The 19084-nt window shown below is 35.4% G+C and overlaps 1 protein-coding gene across 2 annotated transcripts in view; it reads right to left on the reverse strand.

Annotated features, from left to right (window-relative positions):
- Positions 1-19084, reverse strand: part of LOC129227546 (neurogenic locus notch homolog protein 1-like) — a 145938-nt gene that overhangs the window by 40667 nt on the left and 86187 nt on the right. Inside the window, exons 14-17 of one of the 2 annotated variants that reach the window (XM_054862125.1) lie at positions 12355-12480; positions 11052-11135; positions 5555-5671; positions 4032-4148 (exon numbers count right to left, since the gene is read on the reverse strand). In XM_054862125.1, coding sequence (XP_054718100.1) covers positions 4032-4148; positions 5555-5671; positions 11052-11135; positions 12355-12480 — 444 coding nt within the window. The remainder of the gene's footprint in view (positions 1-4031; positions 4149-5554; positions 5672-11051; positions 11136-12354; positions 12481-19084) is intronic. The other variant, XM_054862124.1, reaches the window with a different exon arrangement.

Raw genomic sequence — 19084 nt, forward strand, 5'->3', positions numbered from 1 at the left:
ATTTAATGTTCCACATTTGAAAATTAAGTGAACATACAACATATTTTACAGATCCCCATTAGAAATAGTAGAGGAAAAGGTGTAAAAATAGGCACAGGTGTAAAGGTGGGTACCCGTAATTCGGGGCTAGAGGAAGTACTGAAGATTGTCGGCAAGGGCTGTATATTAGGGTGGTTCGAAAAAATCGATTTTTTTTTTATTTCGAAGTCACGTTACCTCCCAAAAGTCGTAGATTTTTTATCCTCAATTTGGGAAAAATAATGAAAAAGAATTCTTAGTTGATAATTTTAGTTCGCACATGACGCTGAAAGTTTGAAAAAAATACACTGCTCAAATAAATTAGGAGAGCAAGCAAAAAAATGAAGAAAGACGTGCGAGACAGTCACGTATTGGCATACAATGGATCGTATACGCGTATCAATGCGCAATACAGAAAAAAGACATAAAAAGTTTTGGAATTAAGCTTTAATTCTTTGAAAATATGAAAAAACATGAAAAGATGATTTAGGACAACAATTTGGTTACATGTAAACGAGTAAAAAGGGTACTGTTTAGACATGATGAATAAGTCTTAATAAGGCGTGTGGTCTCCTCGAACAGCTAAGACTGCTGCACACTAGCTTGCCATGGATGCGATGAGGTTATCTATCCGACTTTGGGGAATACTGTTTCACTCCTCAAGAAGTGAAATTTCCATGTCTCGAACAGTAACAGGCGGTCTTGGTCGCCCAACAATGCTTCGTCCGAGAATGTCCCAAACATGCTCGACCGGATTCAAATCAGGAGAGCACGCTGGCCATTCCATATGCTCTATTGTTTCATCTTCAAGCATGTTCTCCACCAGACGAGCTCCATGCTGTCGGGCAATATCATCCTGGAAAACGAAGGAATCGCCAATGACTCCAACGTAAGGGATGACATGATGTCGCAGTACTTCGTCTGCATATTTCGGCCCGTCAAGTGACATTCCGAATGATATGCAGGTCCGTACGTCCGGATATGCTGACTCCACCCCGTAGCATCCGACCAACTCATCTGTACTGGGACCTTTCACGAATGAATGCGGGATTATTTTAAGTGCCCCTGTCCCTCCATACCAGAACATGTCGGATGTCACTCTGCAGATTGATTTGTGTCTCATCTGTAAACAGCACTTGGCTCCAATCATGTTGCTCCCAATATCGATGTTCAGCAGCCCATCTTCTTCGGGCCGCATGGCAGAGTGGGGTCAACGGAATGCAGACCATTGGCAGTATTCCGTGAATAGAACAATCCCTCATGAAGCCGATTACATACTGTTTGGCTGGAAATCCTTCGTCCTGTAGCCATGAGCAACTGTCTTTGCAGCTGCGTAACATTCACTGTTCTGTTTCGACGGGCTGTTAACAGTATATACCGGTCATCAGTTGCTGTAGTGGTGTGTGGTCGACCTTGCACTGGTCTACGTCTAACATTTCATATCTCTTGGAATCGATACCACAGCCTTGCAACAACACTTCTGGAGACGCCAACAGCGAGTTATGTTTGCCCGGATTCCAGTCTGCCTCTAATACGCCATGTCATGGATTCCGGTAAATCATGTTGTTGAGACATTCTCAAGTAACCTTGGCTCAAGAAAAAATACTGCGCAATCGAATTTCAGAGTTATAGCAATAAAACGGACGTTTCTGCAACATCCCGATTTTTGCCCTTATCTCCTTTTTCTGGTTTTTGACGTCATGAACACTGATTTGCAAAAAAGTTCACTTCTTCCGTTTCCTGGTTGACTTTAAATTATTGAATTTTCATTTTATGTTATTTATTAGTGTACATCTTTGGATAATTTTGTTAAAACCCTGTGCTTCCCTAATTGTTTTGAGCAGAGTATGTTAAAATTGAAATTTTAAAAAAAAACAATAAAACTCGTTTTTTGTATTTTTTCCTAGCGCAGCAGCCATAAACTGTCAGTATGTAACGTAGTCTGAACCTAAAAAAAAAAAAATACTTTATAGCTTTTACATAAGATCTTTAGTTTGTGCATACGCCTTAAATTGGGCTTCTAATTTCAGAAGATTTTAGTTCAATTTAAGGCGTATGCGTTAACGGAAGATCTTATGTCAAAGCTATAAAAAAAAAAAAAAAAAAAAAAAAAAAAATAAGGTTCAAACTACGCTATAAAATTGGCAATTTTTGGCTGCTGTCTTATAAAAAATTAAAAAAAAAACTAATGTTAATACTTTTTGAAAAATTCAACTTTTTCAGCCACATGCGCGAGCTGAAGATGCGAAATTAGATTTTTTCCCCCAATTGAGGATATCAAACTGCAATTTTTGAGAGGATTTTGAACTAAAAAAAAACGATTTTTTCCATCCTACTGCATAATAGTGCCATTTACTAAAATAAGATAGCAGGATAGCAGGTGGAAAAATTCTTTCAAGTAGTATGGATGCAGCATGAGTGATTGCGAAAATTGGTGTTTTACTAGACTTCAACTTTTTAAGAGAAATGTGAAATCGTTTCCTTTTCATGTTAAAAACAATTTCACAGTAATATCCAGAAAGCAGAGATCTGAAGCTACTTTTTGAAGCACAACGTTACATGTGATCAGTGGAGAAGGGACATCTGTTGATCCGGGTCCGAGTCTGAAGGGGGTCCAATGTTTTTTAAACTAGACGTGAAATATATGGATAAACAATGTGGAGGGGAGCCTGGAAAAGTCATTTGTGACGGACCCAAAAATTTCTGTGCACGCCCCTGCATGTGATAGTGGTCATCTTTCTTAGGTGCAGTTGGTGTAAATATGGACCCCCATGCAAAGGGTGCACCACCTGTTTTTTATATAAGCAAAAAAAAATATATATATCAAGCAATGATACTTGCATCTTTTGGGATGGAAAGTTTTCTGGAGACACTCGGGGAGAGATGTGAATGAAATGTTCTTTTAAAATGCGGGTATAGTTAGAATGTGCCAGGCCTGAAAAAGCCAGTTATGTTTGCAAATGTCTATATTTTTTTTTCCTCTCTTGTAATAAATAATTTATCTGCCATTTTGCTTAATTTTATCCGGTTTTTAAATTATTTTTGGTGCTTTCTTTCGAACAGGGCCAATATTTACACCCCGTTTTCTCTGAGGCTATTTTTCTGGGCACTCGAAAATTCTGTACCTTAGGGCCAGAAGGCGTAAGTCACATAACGATAATTTCACAGTAGACACGAAATACTTTTTTCTGGTCCATGCAAAGGATGAGACGTGCGCTGTTTTAACCCTAGTAAAAAATTGGAAAGTTTTTTCTTTTTTTCTTTTTTGAGCAATCACGATTGCTTATTGTTCTCATTTGACGGTTTTGGCGTTGTGGTTCCTTTTTCAGCTTGGACCAGGGGCCTCTGCTGCCCCTCCGACCTCCGGTCCTGAGCACTGTCCCCCTTTAGCCGCTTCTCCTGGTCGGTGATGTCCATGTCCTACACACACGCGCACACGCTCACAAACATACTCGCTCACACACACGCATCGTTACGCACATACACACTCTCACACACAAACCGTTACACACATACACACTCCCACACACACGCCGTTACACACATACACAAACATGCTTAAGAGCATACACACAGGTCTACGCACACACACAAACCTATACATGCGTGCACGTGTGCCTGCACACACAACTATGAGCACGTAACTGCCCAGGAGGGGAGGCAGGCTTGGGGGGACAGGAGCCGTTTCTAGAAACAATAACTCCAATGAGTAGGGTCCTGTCGTGATTACGAAAACAATAATTTGAATTCAAAATTTCAGAATTCAAATTAATTTCATTCCTTTTTTTTTCTTTTTTCTTTTTCAAGAATTACGTTCACATGGCTCGATGCGGAATAGGCTTCTACATGCAATGCACTAATGAACATAAATCGCAATTTTTGGACTTACGCTACTCTGACTCTGGGGTACAGAGTTAAAGGCCTGTATCAACTTAACACTGCATCAACTGGCCCTGGGTTCCCTAACATTATCCCATACATGCATTGAGCTTGAAAAAGACTTGGATACTTACTTTCGCATGTGATGTTATTCGCAGCATATTTCAAGATTCCGGTGCACTCGCATCTTGATGAATCACTGGTTAATTTTCCAGATGCGCATACAGCAGTAGCATTCAAAATACACTTTCCTAAATCAGACAGTAAGCAACATTTTATTTCAGGGCGTTCATTTTCAAACAACAGAAATTCTTGCAATTTAACCTAATTGCACACGTTTCGAGGTAATAACAAATTCACTGATGAAAAGTTCGTTATGCATATCAAGAGTTATATTTGATGAAAATTCATCCACGTTACAATAAAATCGTTTAAATTACATTGACAAGAACACTATTTTTTACGCACTTTGTGTTCAAGAAAAATAATATATGAGTTCATATTAAATTAAAAACAAAAAAGGGACCCTGAGGGCCGAGCTCATCTTAATACGAATATTGCGTATGAGAAGGTATGTATTTGACCAACCGCACAGTGTTTCGATTAATACAAGTTAGCTGGACAAAAGTCAAGTTCAGAATTCATCATTTCATCACACAAAATTAAAGCGTTCCTAAATTCACATGATTTAATTGTTCAAGATGGGTACTATTTATACCGGTAAGTGCTTTTTTCCCTAATTTAATTACTCTATCTGATAATTAAGCAATATTAAATTTTTTTGAAGGTAAACGAAGGAGTTTTTGCTTGTTTGACCCGTTTGTACCCGGGCCAAATTTTCTGTGCATAATAACTGCATTTTTCCTATTATTAATAAGGCGTATTATAGTCAGCACACTCCAGTAAAACATATTTTTTTCTCTAGAATACTTTCTTTCGAGTAGGGATTTCTTTGAAGAATGATTGAAGCACCCAAAGCTTTGTACAAAAAACAATATTGTACTCGAGTGTGCTGACTATAATGCGTCTTATTAATAATAGGAAAAATGCAGTTATTATGTACAGAAAATTTGGCCCGGGTACAAATGGGTACAAGTCATTGCCATCACTTGAAAGTTTTGAAACAGGCAAAAAAATCCGTCGTTCATCTTTTTAAAAAAATTTAATATTGTTTGACTACCAGATAGGTTAATTAAATTAGGGAAGAAAAGCACTTATTAGTATAAAAAATATCTATCTTGAACAGTAAAATCATATGAAAATAGGAACACTTTAATTTTGTGTGATAAAATAATGTCTGGAACTCAACTGATTTATTCAATTACAAACGGATACGTACCCTTGAACCTTATTACTCACCGTGACGGAAGGGAGTTAGACATCATGTATCATGTTTTGGTTTATTGTTTGCATTATTCCAATACCAAAGTTTAGAATTTTGAACATGACTTTTGTCCACCTATCTTGTACTAATCTAAACACTGTGAACCGTTATGGATAGTCAAGACGTTTTTAGCTCTTAATAGGATGCAATAATATTTTTAATGCTGATATTTATATTAATTTAGAAATTGATTTAAAAAAAAATGAGTAAACTAAAGCTTCTGATTTTTTTCACTGTATGAAAAAGAAGAAGAAAATCAATCGGACAACATACCACTTGCCATTTTGGTGAACTTTGGTATACATTTGCACACTTCTTCTTTGCCTTCTTTTAAGCAGAAACCATATTTTCCACAATCTTTCTCACATGCCTTGCTTTCGTCTTTAGCTTCTGCAATTCAGATTTAATAGCATTTTTTATATCGAGTAATAAAATAGTTGAAAAGTAATTGAATTTTAATGATAATTTAAGTTGCAGAATAAGTTTTTTCGCTCATATCGTCAATTCCCCTAAAAACGTGCCAAAAAAAAAGAAAAAAAAAAAAAGAAAAGAAAGAAAAGAAAAGCAATTAAAAATCTTTTGGGGTTTTGAAATCCCTACCTTACCAGAAAAGTGTTATAAGCACTTTACAAAGATCCAGTGAGTTAAACATACAGTGAGTGTCAAATATTTTCAGCAAAATTTGTTCAGTTTAAAATATTTTGAAACATCAGTTCTAAATATGTGGAAAAAAAATGTAATGGTGAATCTCCAAACACTGAACTCAATTCATGCAAGCATAGCTTTACCGAAGCTAGGTAATTACATGAGCTTTTACAAACTATTTTTACAAAAGTATTGATAGTCAAGATCACGAAGCACAGAAAACCTTATTCGATATTGGGCTATGTAAAAAAAAAATCAAAATTTGAAACCAAAAATGCGTTTAATTAACAGTTGAACAAGTTTAAAGTGTTTCATAAGAGGGAATAGAATCTCATAAATATCCAGTTTACGCTCTATTTCGACATTCCCTAAAGTGAACTCCCCGATATTATGAACACATTTTTATGAGATAAATAAGTTCCTTTGTACTGAACAGTAAAGTAAGAAAAACAACGTTAAAAAAAAGTAAGAAAAAAACGTTAAAAAAAGCACAATTGGCAAATTTGTGCTTTTTTTAAACGTTGTTTTTCTTACTTTACATTTTTATGGTCTCTGTGAATACATATTCGCTATCTAGTATCCTTTTCTAATCCATCATATCGTCTAACTAGTTTCCCTTTCCAATCCCACCCTTTCTTCTATCTAGTCTCCTTCTCCAATTCCTCCCTATCTTCTATCTAGTTTCCCTCTCTAATCCCTCCCTATCTTCTATCTAGTCTCCCTCTCTAATCCCTCCCAATCTTCTATCTCGTCTCCCTCTCTAATCCCTCCCTATCTTCTAGTTAGTCTTCCTCTATAATGAACATCCCCGTAGTGAGAACTTTTCTTTGGTCCTATGAGTATTCAGAATCGACAGAATCTACTGTATTGGACCTATTAAGCTTTCATTCAGGCTAAATGGAGTCTTGCGAGCGTAGCCAGCAAAATGTGTGTGTATGTGTGTTTTTTAACTAATATAAAGCTTATTTTTTGCTTTTGGTTCAATGTACTTAGTTTTGGCGAAGGATCTTCATCGTAGGGAAAAAGATACTTTGGAATTTTTGAAGAGCAATGTTTCCGTTAGGATCTAGACCAGTTCTTGACAAAATGTAAGTAAACTTTACCGTGTGAATCATAGTTTCACACCGACGAACGTTCTGGAATTAGTTTTTATCAGAAAATATTCGTAAAGACAAATTCCAGCTCGTAATTAGAGTATTGGGCACTATCATTACTCTATTTTTTTTAATCTATATTTTGTCTATTTACTATTTTGTCTATATTAGTCAAAATAAATGTCCATATTAAACTTAGGCAACCATATTCGCTTAAAACACGCCCTCATTTAACGAGAATCCGGATTTAGAGATTAAATCAGAAAATTTTCATTAGTATAACATTATGTCGGGAGCAAAACTAGCTCTTAACGATCAAACCCGGGAATATTTTTGTGATTTATGAATTTATCTTGATCTTAAGCGCAGAATATACCTAGTCTAAATTTTTTTTTTCAAATTTTCTACAGTGTCAATCTAAAACTATCTCTTTAGACCTAATAGTTTTCGAGGCAAAGCCACTTAGAACAAGTTTGCTAAAACTGACGACGTTTGGAAACAAAATAAAAAAAAATACAAAGCTTTTAATGGCATTATCTCCGAAACTGTTAGGTCTAAAGAGGCAGTTCTAGATTGTAGAAAATTTAGTATACTTGCAGTTTAAAAGCGTTCGAGAAAAGAATTACTCAAAAACTAGACCTTTCAAGTTAAAATCGAAAAAGATTAGGGGGTGGGGTAAAGTCTAAAATTTTACGGTTTTTTCGATTATGAAAATGTTGCATTCGGCACTTGATGTAACAAACTGGATTATTTATTGGCTCAATATCATAAACAACTCAACAATAAATCAGAACTACCGTTTCTGACGTAAGGCCTGATGTGTATGATTACTGAACTAGATGAAGAATAAACAAATAAATGGGACGACGATAACGACAAATTTGAAGAAATTGAAGCTGAACAGCCTCTAACATACTCAATGGCTTTTGACATGTCAAAGAGTTTCAAACATTTTTCGAAGTCAAGGGAGGAAATAAAAAAAAATTTCAGGCTCTCAGTATTCAATAATCATAACAATAAAACAAGAAAGAAATAATAAAGCAGTTTAAAACAAATTTTCCAACTTTTTAGCATTGTACCTCGTAAAGACATAATAGGAAAAGATGCATTGACTTATATATTGCTAGCTGCGTTGCCCGGCTTTGCCCGGTATATCTTGAAAAAAACCATTGCGTTAAGAGAAGTACCTTCAATAATCAGGATTGAATGAAATAAAAAAAACCACCATGCAAAATTTCCTCGCCAAACAATGACGACAGATACTAAAATAATTTTAAGAAATTAAAATAAAATGAGAAAGATGGATTTAAAAGGCGTAGCCATGGAAACACAAATAAAATAAGTTTAAGAATTGAAAATGAGAAAGATGGAAATAAACAAAGGATTCAAAAAGCGTTACCGTGGAAACGCAAAATAAAATGGTTAAAAACTTGAATATAGAACAGATTTTTGAATTTCATTTAATTCGCTTGTATTTTTTTTCTAATGGAGGTGGAGGGTTAAACTTCCGACCTTAGGTCGAGTTAGATCTGGAGTAGAAAAAGCAGCGCTTTCTAATGATGTCAAAAAGAAAACTGTGGGACTATTCCTTCACTTTTTATTGATGGATTTAAAGAAGAAAGTAGTGCCTAAATTTCAACTAAGCCTAAAAAATTCGAGCTAAAAACGTGAAAAACTCCCGCCGCAATTAAGTTAGAGCATTGGAACAAATTGCGTAGAACGCGGAAAATTCTTCCCTCTCCAACGATATATAATATTACTATTTGCCAGTAATTTTTCACCCCCATATTCGGGAATTTATGTGAAAATTGGACCTAAATTGAAATTTAAAAAAAGAACTATTCATCGAATTGTTTTCGAACTGGTCAGCAAACCTTCTCAGGACTTAAAGGAACAAACTGAAAATTTCAGCGTAATCGGCTGGGTAGTTCTCGAGTTTTGCGAGTTCAAACACACAGACGCTTTTTGAAGACTTCATTTTATACTATTTAGAGATTATTATTATTACACGAATTAATGTTTTACGAGCATTCGGTTATTACAAGCAAAAGTCTCAGAATCTTCGCGCTCTTTATAAGAAAGCTCGGCTGTATATTAAGCGTGCTGGCGTTTAACATGCAGAACCTCTACTTCGGCCACCGTTAGTCTTACATGCATACTTTCTATTGCAAAAATGGTCAAAATAAAATACAGAGTTAAGAGATTAAAAGTTTCATTAAAAATAAATAAATAAATAAAATGAAATACAAAATCAACTTTTTAAGCGGCCAATAGATCTTTATGATTATATTTAGAAAAATCACAAGCATAAAAAGAATTCGAAACATTTGACAATCAAATTTCAAAGAGAAATTCAAGCTCATATTTTCCATGGGATCGAGCGAAAAATAAGATGAGAACATATTGCCCTATCAGAAAACTACTAATAATGGTAATTGTTTTTAGCACAGAAAAAATATGAGTATGTAATTTATCCTTCTTGTTGCCTTTGAAAAATGAAAGGAAATACTACACTTGTACAATTTGAAACATAAAACTAAATTAACTAAGCCGCTACATACCCCGTGGAAAGTTGTAAATGACCACGAACGTGAGACAAGTCACAAAACTCTACAACTGCTTTGTTTTTGAACGCCACAAATAAAACTGTTTTGCTGACAGATTGGAAAAGTGGTTAGACATTAATATCTTACGCCTTAAGGCGAAGGTTCGGTCCCGGCTTCAGTCGGTGGATTTTCAAGATGCAGAAAATCGGCAGTGTCCATGTCTTATGATAATGTAGCATGTGAAAGATCTCTCAAGCACTCGTTTGGTTAGAGTGTTCCTGGAAAAGTTAAATTCCAAGAGCAATTTCGCATCAAATAGGGCCCGGGTGCCTCCATCTGGTAGGAAAACTGCATGTCAAAACTCTCGTGGTAAAAGCATCCATCGACAGTGGTGCCACATGAAAGAATGGATGCTATTTCTGGGGAATGCTCCAGGTCTGCAAAAGGCAGTATCTCTAAGGCGGCCCCGTTTGGGGGGGGGGGGGGAATTCCATGTTACATATATCTCGGTGAATATTAGCCGTACTAATGTCTAGTTTTTCGCGCTAGAATTCTTTTTATTACTCCTGTTATTTCCCTAAATGTAACCATGTGGAATTAGGGGAAATTTAAATGGTTATATTTCTTATTCTTTCCACTTTTTTTTTTTTTTTTTTTTTTTTTTTTTTGGTTTCTAACTTTTAAGATCTTCACTCTGAATCTTAATTTGACCATATTTGCAATTGGAAGTATGCATCTAGTACTAACGGTTATGAAAAGGTAGGTCATGCAGATTAAACACGGACAGCCTCTATATAAAGGTTTTTCCGAACATAAAAATGTTTGAAATATCTGTTCTACTGGAAAATACTCAGGTTAGGAATAGAGTTTTTACCCGTTTAAATTAACATAATTCAAACAGAAAAACACAGTGTATGTAGAATGTTTTTTGTAACTTCGAGATGTTTTTTTTCCTTTAAAACGAGCATTGTATAAAACAGACGTATTTCAAGGGTGCCCCCCCCCCCAACAGAAAGAGCGCATCCTTCCTCCCGTAACTGTCGCGAAGACCAACCCCCCAAAAGCAAGAGCCTCTTAAAAAATGTGAAAAATACCCCTCAAAACACCCCCTCCCTAACAATTTCAGTAGCGCAGTCTTCGCCATGACCCCCCCCCCCCCCCCAGGTGAGCACCCCTGCGCATTCTTTCCTTCTTGTGCAACAACTGTAATCCTTTCTAAGTACACAACCATTCAATGCATAAAATAAAACCGACACACTATTAGTACTTCAAGTTTTATGCCTTTCACTTCAAAATATGCTTTCTTTTACTTCTTCCTGATTTAATTCTTGTATGACAAATAAATAGTGTAAAATAAAATCGTTTGGCGCAGTATAGCCCTCAAGGGCTCTTGCGCCATTAAAATCAAATAAACCAACCAATCAAACCGACACAAAATTTACAAGCAAAAAAAAAGAAAAAAGACTAAAGAAGAATAGTTCTTACTGCATCCTGTGTTTGTCTTTTCCATGCCATCTGGACATCCATCATAACAGTTTCCCCACTCGTCCGGAAGGAAACAGTAACCACCTGGATTAAAATAATTGTTTAGTATAATTAATGCACTTGCTTATAAAATAATACATAAACCATATAGTTAGAAAGCAGTTGTAATTTGTTTCTTGTAATATACACTGGTGTGCAAAAATTAAGGACGAGACGGTTTTTTTCAATATAACTTTGTACAAAAGCTTTCCAAATCAACATATTTAATACCGTAAGATCCCCAATACGTAAGGACATGTGTAATGTAAGCAACTCTTACTAAAAGAGAAATCAGAGGGATAAAAAGAAGCTTTATTGAAAAAGTAGCATGGAGCGCAATGAGACTGAAGGCCGAGACATCCCTATGATGGGTGTCCAGCAAGAAACATCCGGTCTTTAGTAGGGGATATGATCTCCCCCGACTGCTGGTCCCGTTGACTGAACCTGCGTCGAAGATGTGAAGGTCTGTACGACTACCAAGCATGATGCCTCCCCAAACGAGAACACCACGACCTCCATACCTGTCCCTTTCAATGATGTTCAAGGGATGATTGCGGCTTCCCCGCTCTCTCCAGATGAGTATCCTATGGGAATCGCTACTCAGACTGAATCTGCTCTCATCTGTAAAGAGTACTCGTCCCCATTCATTGTCTGACATAGTCATTGGGCCTAGTGAAGACACTCAAACAGCCAGCTGAGAAACGGAAAATTAAACTCTTTTAGTTTCGGAACGAGTTTCGTATACTTATATAAATAATAGCCGATGATCGAATAACCCCGTGTTTTAACGATGCAATTCGCGCCATAGCATGATAATTTGATAATATGTTTTGGTAATATTTAACATGCAGGGAAAGTTTTCTTTGTGACAAGGCTGAACTTGATCCAGTAACTTAGCTGTTTTACTGGTAAGACTGTGTCATTTCAGGGAAATGAAGAAACGAAAAGATGTTCAACACAATGAATACCTATTGGAGTTTAGAGTTCATCCATTGGAGTTAGGGTTATAATTTCAACTATCAAAATATCACCAAGCAGGCAATGGTTTCGTTCAAATGTAGAAGCAATTTTCACCCATCATACCTTGACGGGCGATTTTCTAGTAATTAAACAGTATACGTTCACCAGAAAAAAAAAAAAACGTTTTTTATTTTCTTGTAATAGTGAACTACATATTATTAATAATATTTAAACTCCTTAGTCAAACTTTTCTGTTGTTTGTAAACCATTTTCAGTAAGAAAACCATTTATGCAAGAAAAATACCTGTGCACTGTGATCCATCAAAGTACATTCCGCCATCGCAAACGCAATCCACAGTTCCAACTATGTCCGTCTCTACGCATTTAGCTCCTTTATAGTTATAGCATAAATGAAGGTCACACAACTTTGCTGAAAAGAATTAAGATAGAAGCTAGTGGAGATTTGAAATTCAAATATGACTGAAAAAAAAGAGAAGCAAGATGTGTGGTTTTATGCGAGGCTATTGTAATGAAACATGCGAAAACTATTTTGTTTTTGAAAATATGTTTTGCACTTTTTGCAAAGAGATTTTCTTTTTTTTTTGTTCTCAAAGTTTAAAGCCTTTTTTAGACCTTAGACCTTGCCGAGCTATAAATTTTATCTGCTATTCAAGACCGTTGTAACCATTTTCAGCCAGAAAAAACCATACAAGGAGAAATTAAAATCGAGGCGATTGAAACATTTTAATTCAGGACTATTGAAAACCATGTTTCCTGAACATCAAAAACTCTTTCGATAAAATTTAAATTCAATATTTTATATATATATATATTTATTTATTTATATATATTTATTTTTTGCACGAAGTTTGACGAGTAGCACAAAAAAACATGAAAAGATTTTCTTGTCTTCTAAGTAAATCTTTCATGTTCCTAAATTCCATTCGCAAACCACCTTAAAGAATTTCTGAAAGTCTAGATCTTAACCTTTTTTTATTCATATTTGTCTCTGGTTCTGGGTATCTCAAAAACATGTTGAAAGAGAGAGAATCAGCCCCCTCCCCATTCTTTTTCATGCCTTATAAAAACCTATAAAAGCATTAGCATAATTGATAATTAGCAAGAATCAATAACTGCATGGTGTTTAAAGGGTTAATATTGTTCGTCCAAAAAACCGGGTTAGCCTGTTTTTCGAGCAGCCCGTTTTTAGACCCTTCAGTACTTCAAGATGATAGTGACGACAGCCATTACTGAATAAACAAGTAGCTTCAAACAAGTGCCTTACAAGAAGTGCATGTCACATATTTTGTTGTGTGGTAGAAGCCACCAACTTTCCTGCACAACTTTAACCCCTTCAAACCTGGTGTCCGGTATACCGGACAACCACTTTAAACAGCTGCTAATCATTTAATAATTTATTTAATTAGTTGATTGTTTTTGTAGTTGACTCTTTACACTCCGCTTATTATAATCTGTGAAATAATTTTTCGTTTTGGGACCGACAACACTGACACATAAGGATTGAGAGATAGAGAGTGGCTCATTTTTCCAGCCATGGATTTTCATCTGAAAAGCGAAGTTTTTTTCCTGATTTTTTAAAAAATATATAATTTTTAATTGATTATTTCAAATGCTTATATTATGTTTTATAATTGTTAGCAGAATATTTTATAATGAAGTTTGTTTGGTATTTTATCGTTTTTGTATATGAAATATTGATTTTAAAAATATAAGTTTCGAATATTGGACGTGCCATAACTCTTTTAATTTTTTTCCTACGCAAAATTTTGTCTATAAGATACCCTTTACCATAGTACACTGTGTATCAAATATCAACATTTTTGGTCAAATGTTTCATAATTCCGACTGAAGGGGTTAAGAGGGAGAAATTTAGCTTCACATGCCTTGAAAAGTTTTCTGTTCCTCATAAGTAGGTTTATCTATGAAAACAGCTCTCACATAACCATATAGGTAAACAGTTAAGACCATTTTCTCGCCAATATATTGCCCAGTCCTGTTATTTCTTTTTGGTGCGATTTTTGAGGCTGTGTATATCTCCTTTCCTCCATTTTCAGAAGGTAGCCTTTTTTTAGACCACTTCCTCTCTGTGTCTGTCTCTCTCTTACAAAATAACTTTAATACTAATGAAAATATTACGGAATTGTACTATTCGGCTATTCCGTTTTGACGCGAAACCTATTTCGGCACGACCCATTTCAAAAACGACTTGTTCAAGAATCGAAATTGTCTGCATACAAATATGCCAAATATTGCTTCAAATTTCTAGATATCTTTTGTTTTTTTTTTTAATTTTTGTAAAAAGTTTCATGAAGTAAAAAGATGTGTTTTGTTTTCTTTTTTAGCATTAGTTGATAAAATAAAAGTTTAAAAACATCGTCATAATTTTTCGAAGTAGATAAGTTAGGAGATAATATTGACATTTGTCTATGAAATTTAAATTTTAAAATCACTAATTTTAAATGTTTTTTTTTTGTTGTTGTTGTTGCTGATCATTAATATTTGTGCCCTTACTTAAATATCTTTTCTTTTTATATAAATTAAAAACTGTCAACTAATAAGATGGATTTTTTATATTGGTCACTGGCAAAAGTTAATGTGTTGAGAAAATCACCCGTAACCCCGCTCTCCGTAAAGTTTTAAGTTGTATAGCGTGCTTTGAAAAAGGGATAGACAAGAAAATACTTATAAGACTACAAGGTACAAATAATATTTATTATGCAAAGATTATTATTATATATTGCTTTTATGTTTCATGAAGACTAATATAATGAATAAAAAATATTTTAAACTTATTTTTTTATTAAAATAAAATATTTTGTGTCTTTTTATTTAAATACTGTCACTGTTTTATAACACTAAATTGTCGACTAACTATTTAGTAATAAAAAAAGGAAATAATAATAATAAAACTTTTTTTTAAAAGTAATTTGCGATAAATTTGTAAATCGACTACAGAAAAATAATAGTGTTTAGAACTAACTTTCAAAACAAATAATTTTTTTGTCAGTAAAAAAAAATCAAACATTGCCCTCCCTAAATTTACCTTGATGTTCATACATGGGTTTGCAATAGTTAAGTCGAGCTTTTTGATTAGTTTGAAAAGTGTTTTCACGTGAAGACTGATGACATTATTTCCAACAGCTGCTACAACAAAGAAGTAACACAAAACGGGAAAAAATTTGACAAAGAGGTCATTTATATCTGCCATTATTTACTAATTTTTCAAGATATTTTCCTTTATGTTATCGCAGTAAAACATACATGGATCACATCTGCCCCTCTCCCCCCCCCCTCCAGTGAAATTTATAAAATAAATTTTAATTAGCTTTTAAAGCGTCAAATTCTAATAATTCTTCCAGAAATCTTTTTTCTTCTTTGAACAAATATTTCTGAAATTCACAAAGTTCAAAATACAAAAATCTGGCGCAGAAACAGCCAGCGCCGAATAGTAACAAACCCAAATATTACGACCAAACTTCAAAACAAATATGAAGATACATTGTTTCGTCTAATACACTGCTTGACAATTGCTAAGGAACAATTACGTTTTTTGGAATAGTTAAGAATAGATAATAATTAAAGAAACAGAACGAAATATATAGTTAGTAGGGAGAATGTGCCTTTATTATAAGTACAAAATAATACTGATATTACTACATCAATGAAGTAAAAACTTAAAAATAAAATAGTAATGCTACTTAAATGATTTTCATACAACCACAAAAAGATGATCTAGGTCAGAATGATGGAGACATGAGTACCTTAATATGATGTATGATTACCAGGGACACTGATGCACAATTTACATCTGTTTTCCATACTCCCCACTAATTATAATGAGGAGTGCTTGGGGGATGTTTTCCACTCCTCTCTCAATGCGGATTTGAGTTCTTGTACTGTTCTGGAAGGGACGGTTCTTCGCGCAACACGTCTGCCAAGAGCCTCTCAGGCAAGTTCAATTGGATTTAAGTCGGGAAAGTAAGCAGGCCGCTGCATACGGAGAATGTTTTCACTTTGCACTGTGTATGACACTTCAATGATCCAGTGTAGCTGTGTATCGTCGTCCGTAAAGAAAAAGTCTGGACCTACAGCTCCCCTAAAAAGATGAACATGGTCCAGCACAACATATCTGTAATACATTTGCGACGTATCGCTTTCTTATTCAAAAATGTGAATCGGTGTTCTGTCATTGTGCAGGATGCCTGCCCACACCATGACGCATGGGCTGTACCGATCACGTTCGCAAACAAATTTTTGTGCATAATGTGTTCCACGCTCTCTCCACAGTAGTTGGTGACCAGAATCACTTGTCACACTGAAACGAGATTCGTCAGAGAACATCACTCTAGACCAATTTTGATAATCCCACCAACATGTTCCTTACACCAGCGTAAGCTCTCTCGACGATGGCGTGGTTGAACATGGATGCAACGTACGAGCTTCCTTGCATACAAACCGACATTATTTAAGCGCCGTGAGATGGTTCTTGCAGAAACATGCGTACCGGTAGCGGTTGTTAGATTTGCAGCTATCTGTCCAAGAGTGAAATTTCTGTTCCTTTTTGCCACGAGGGCTACATAGCCGATCCTCTGAAGGTGTGGTGTTCCTACCACGACCTCCGGCTTGCTTTTGCAAAACATTTCCACCTTCAGCTGCCGTCTTCAATAGGGAGATAACTTTTTTTTATACACTCATTGCAGCAGCCACAGTGGTGACACTTGGACCTGCTTCTAGTCGTCCAACGGCTCGTCAACGATCGTAGATACTCAAATGATGTCTTGCTGACATTTTACTCTTAAGTATTTCAAGAACCAAACAGAATTTTAGAGAAAAACCTTTTTTAACATCCAGCACTATTTTTGTTAAAAACCAAATAGCGTGAATTTTCGTACGAATCTTGAGCGTGTATGCACTGTCTTTTATACAGATAACGAGTCTTGGTCAACCACCCCATCTGAACTTGAATTTATTTCCATTGACCAGGTGGTTGAGATACAAATTTGCATAAATCACTCGTTCCTTAGCAATTGTCAAGCAGTGTATATTCACAGATTTTCAAAGTGGCTACCTTTAGGATTAATACAGAGCTTTAAACGTGTCACAAAAGTTTTGGCTCTGGGCCGCATATTTTATCCTATGCCTTGAATAAGGATTTCTCTTGGATGCCAAAATTTTATAAGGTTTATCACACCCCCTTGTCTCCACAATGGATCAAACAGAACAATCCATTTTGTTCAAATCTGGAGAATACGGTGGCCGTTCTTGAGCTCCAACGAAGACCGGAAAATGTGTATTGCACCAGTCTTAAGTGCCTTCAGCTCTGTGCTGGTGTGGAATCCCGTTGGAAGGTCCATCTTTTGTTTCCAATGAAGTTTTGAGACCAAGGTAAGACAACATCTTCTAAAATGCGTTTGTGATAGATAGTTTCTTGACTAATTTTATCCTCTGATCAACAAAAACAAGTGATATTTTCCCACTAGTACATATACCTAAACAAACCATTAGGTTAGAGTCGTTGACACAGTTTAACAGTACAAGAAGGTCCTGGAGACAAGGTTGTGCGTTAAACTACCTAAAACTTTGGCATCCCTCTGAAGAAATCCTTATTCAAGGGATGGGATAAAATATCAGTAAGTGAGTTGCGGCCCAGAGCCGAAAGTTTTTGTGACATGTTTAAAGCTCTGTATTAATCCTAAAGGTAGCCAGATTGAAAATTTGTAAATACATTAGACGAAGTAATGTATTCATATTTATTTTGAAGTTTGGTCGTAGCTTTTTCATTTACCATTAAAGTTATGGTGTATTATGTAAGTTTAAGTTACTATATATATATATATATATATATATATATATATATATATATATATATATATATATATATATATATATATATATATATGTAAGGATCTCGGCTGGTCTAGGGGTATTCTTCACACAACAAAGCATAATGACGACATCGTACACTAATAAACATTTAATAATTGACAGCACAAGACGAATACAGGAACATAGAACAAGAAACATTAAAACATCGAGAACAACACATCTTCCACCACACTTCCCATCATTCCTTCCTCTTCAATCCGCCAAAACTGGTCGCGTCACGCACAATCTCACTCCGCGCGTAGGAATACACAAGAGTTCGAGTTCTTAATAAAGTGTCTTAGAAAATAATACATCACCACACTCGTCCATCCTGATTATTCACGTCCTCGTGAACTGGTAAAATTTCGATGAGAGAAAAAAAAAGAAATGTTCTAAAAAGTTCCTTGGAAAGAGGAAAAAAAAGGGGGGAGGCCTGCAAATCTTTTGGAGTCGGGCTGGCATCAAGTCGTTGCTCCTCCATTGTCATCAGCATCATCATCGTTGTCGTAATCTTCATTACGGTAGTCATCAGCATCGTTGTCGTCATCATGGTAGTCATCATCATCGTTGTCGTCATCATGGTAGTCATCATCATCAGGTGGAGTTGAAGGCAGCACAACGTCAGTTGCACGCTCCGATCATCATCAAAAGCAGGATTTGAACAGGAACACCAAAAAAAAAAAAAGAAAAACACTAATATTTTTTTTTCTCTCCTTTTTCTTTAGGGACAAAGTTAGTCGGTTGGATTTGTTGTCCATTTTTTCATAAAGTCAGCAGCAGATGAAGTCGAGTAAGGGCCTTCGTGTGTGCCAACTTTGGTGACCTCATACCGATTGTTTAGGTTGACTTTCGTTACTCTGTAGGGACCAAGAAATTTAGGTCGTAACTTCATACCTGTACCAAACTGAGTTCTTTGTATGGCAACAAAGTCGCCTATTTGATACTGAGTAGCAATTTTTCGTTTTTTATTGAAATTCTTCGTATTTTCCTCTTGAATTTTAAGTATGTTTGTTTTTGCTGTGTTACGAAGCAATTCTCTATCATCATGAAATTTTTGTTCATTTTCTTCTTCAAGTAAACTAAGTATTTCTAGATCTTCGTTCGAACGCATTTTTACACCTGTCAAGAGTTCGAATGGTGAAAATTTC

This window comes from Uloborus diversus, chromosome 8, assembly GCF_026930045.1.
Source record: "Uloborus diversus isolate 005 chromosome 8, Udiv.v.3.1, whole genome shotgun sequence".
Taxonomy (NCBI): Eukaryota; Metazoa; Arthropoda; class Arachnida; order Araneae; family Uloboridae; genus Uloborus; species Uloborus diversus.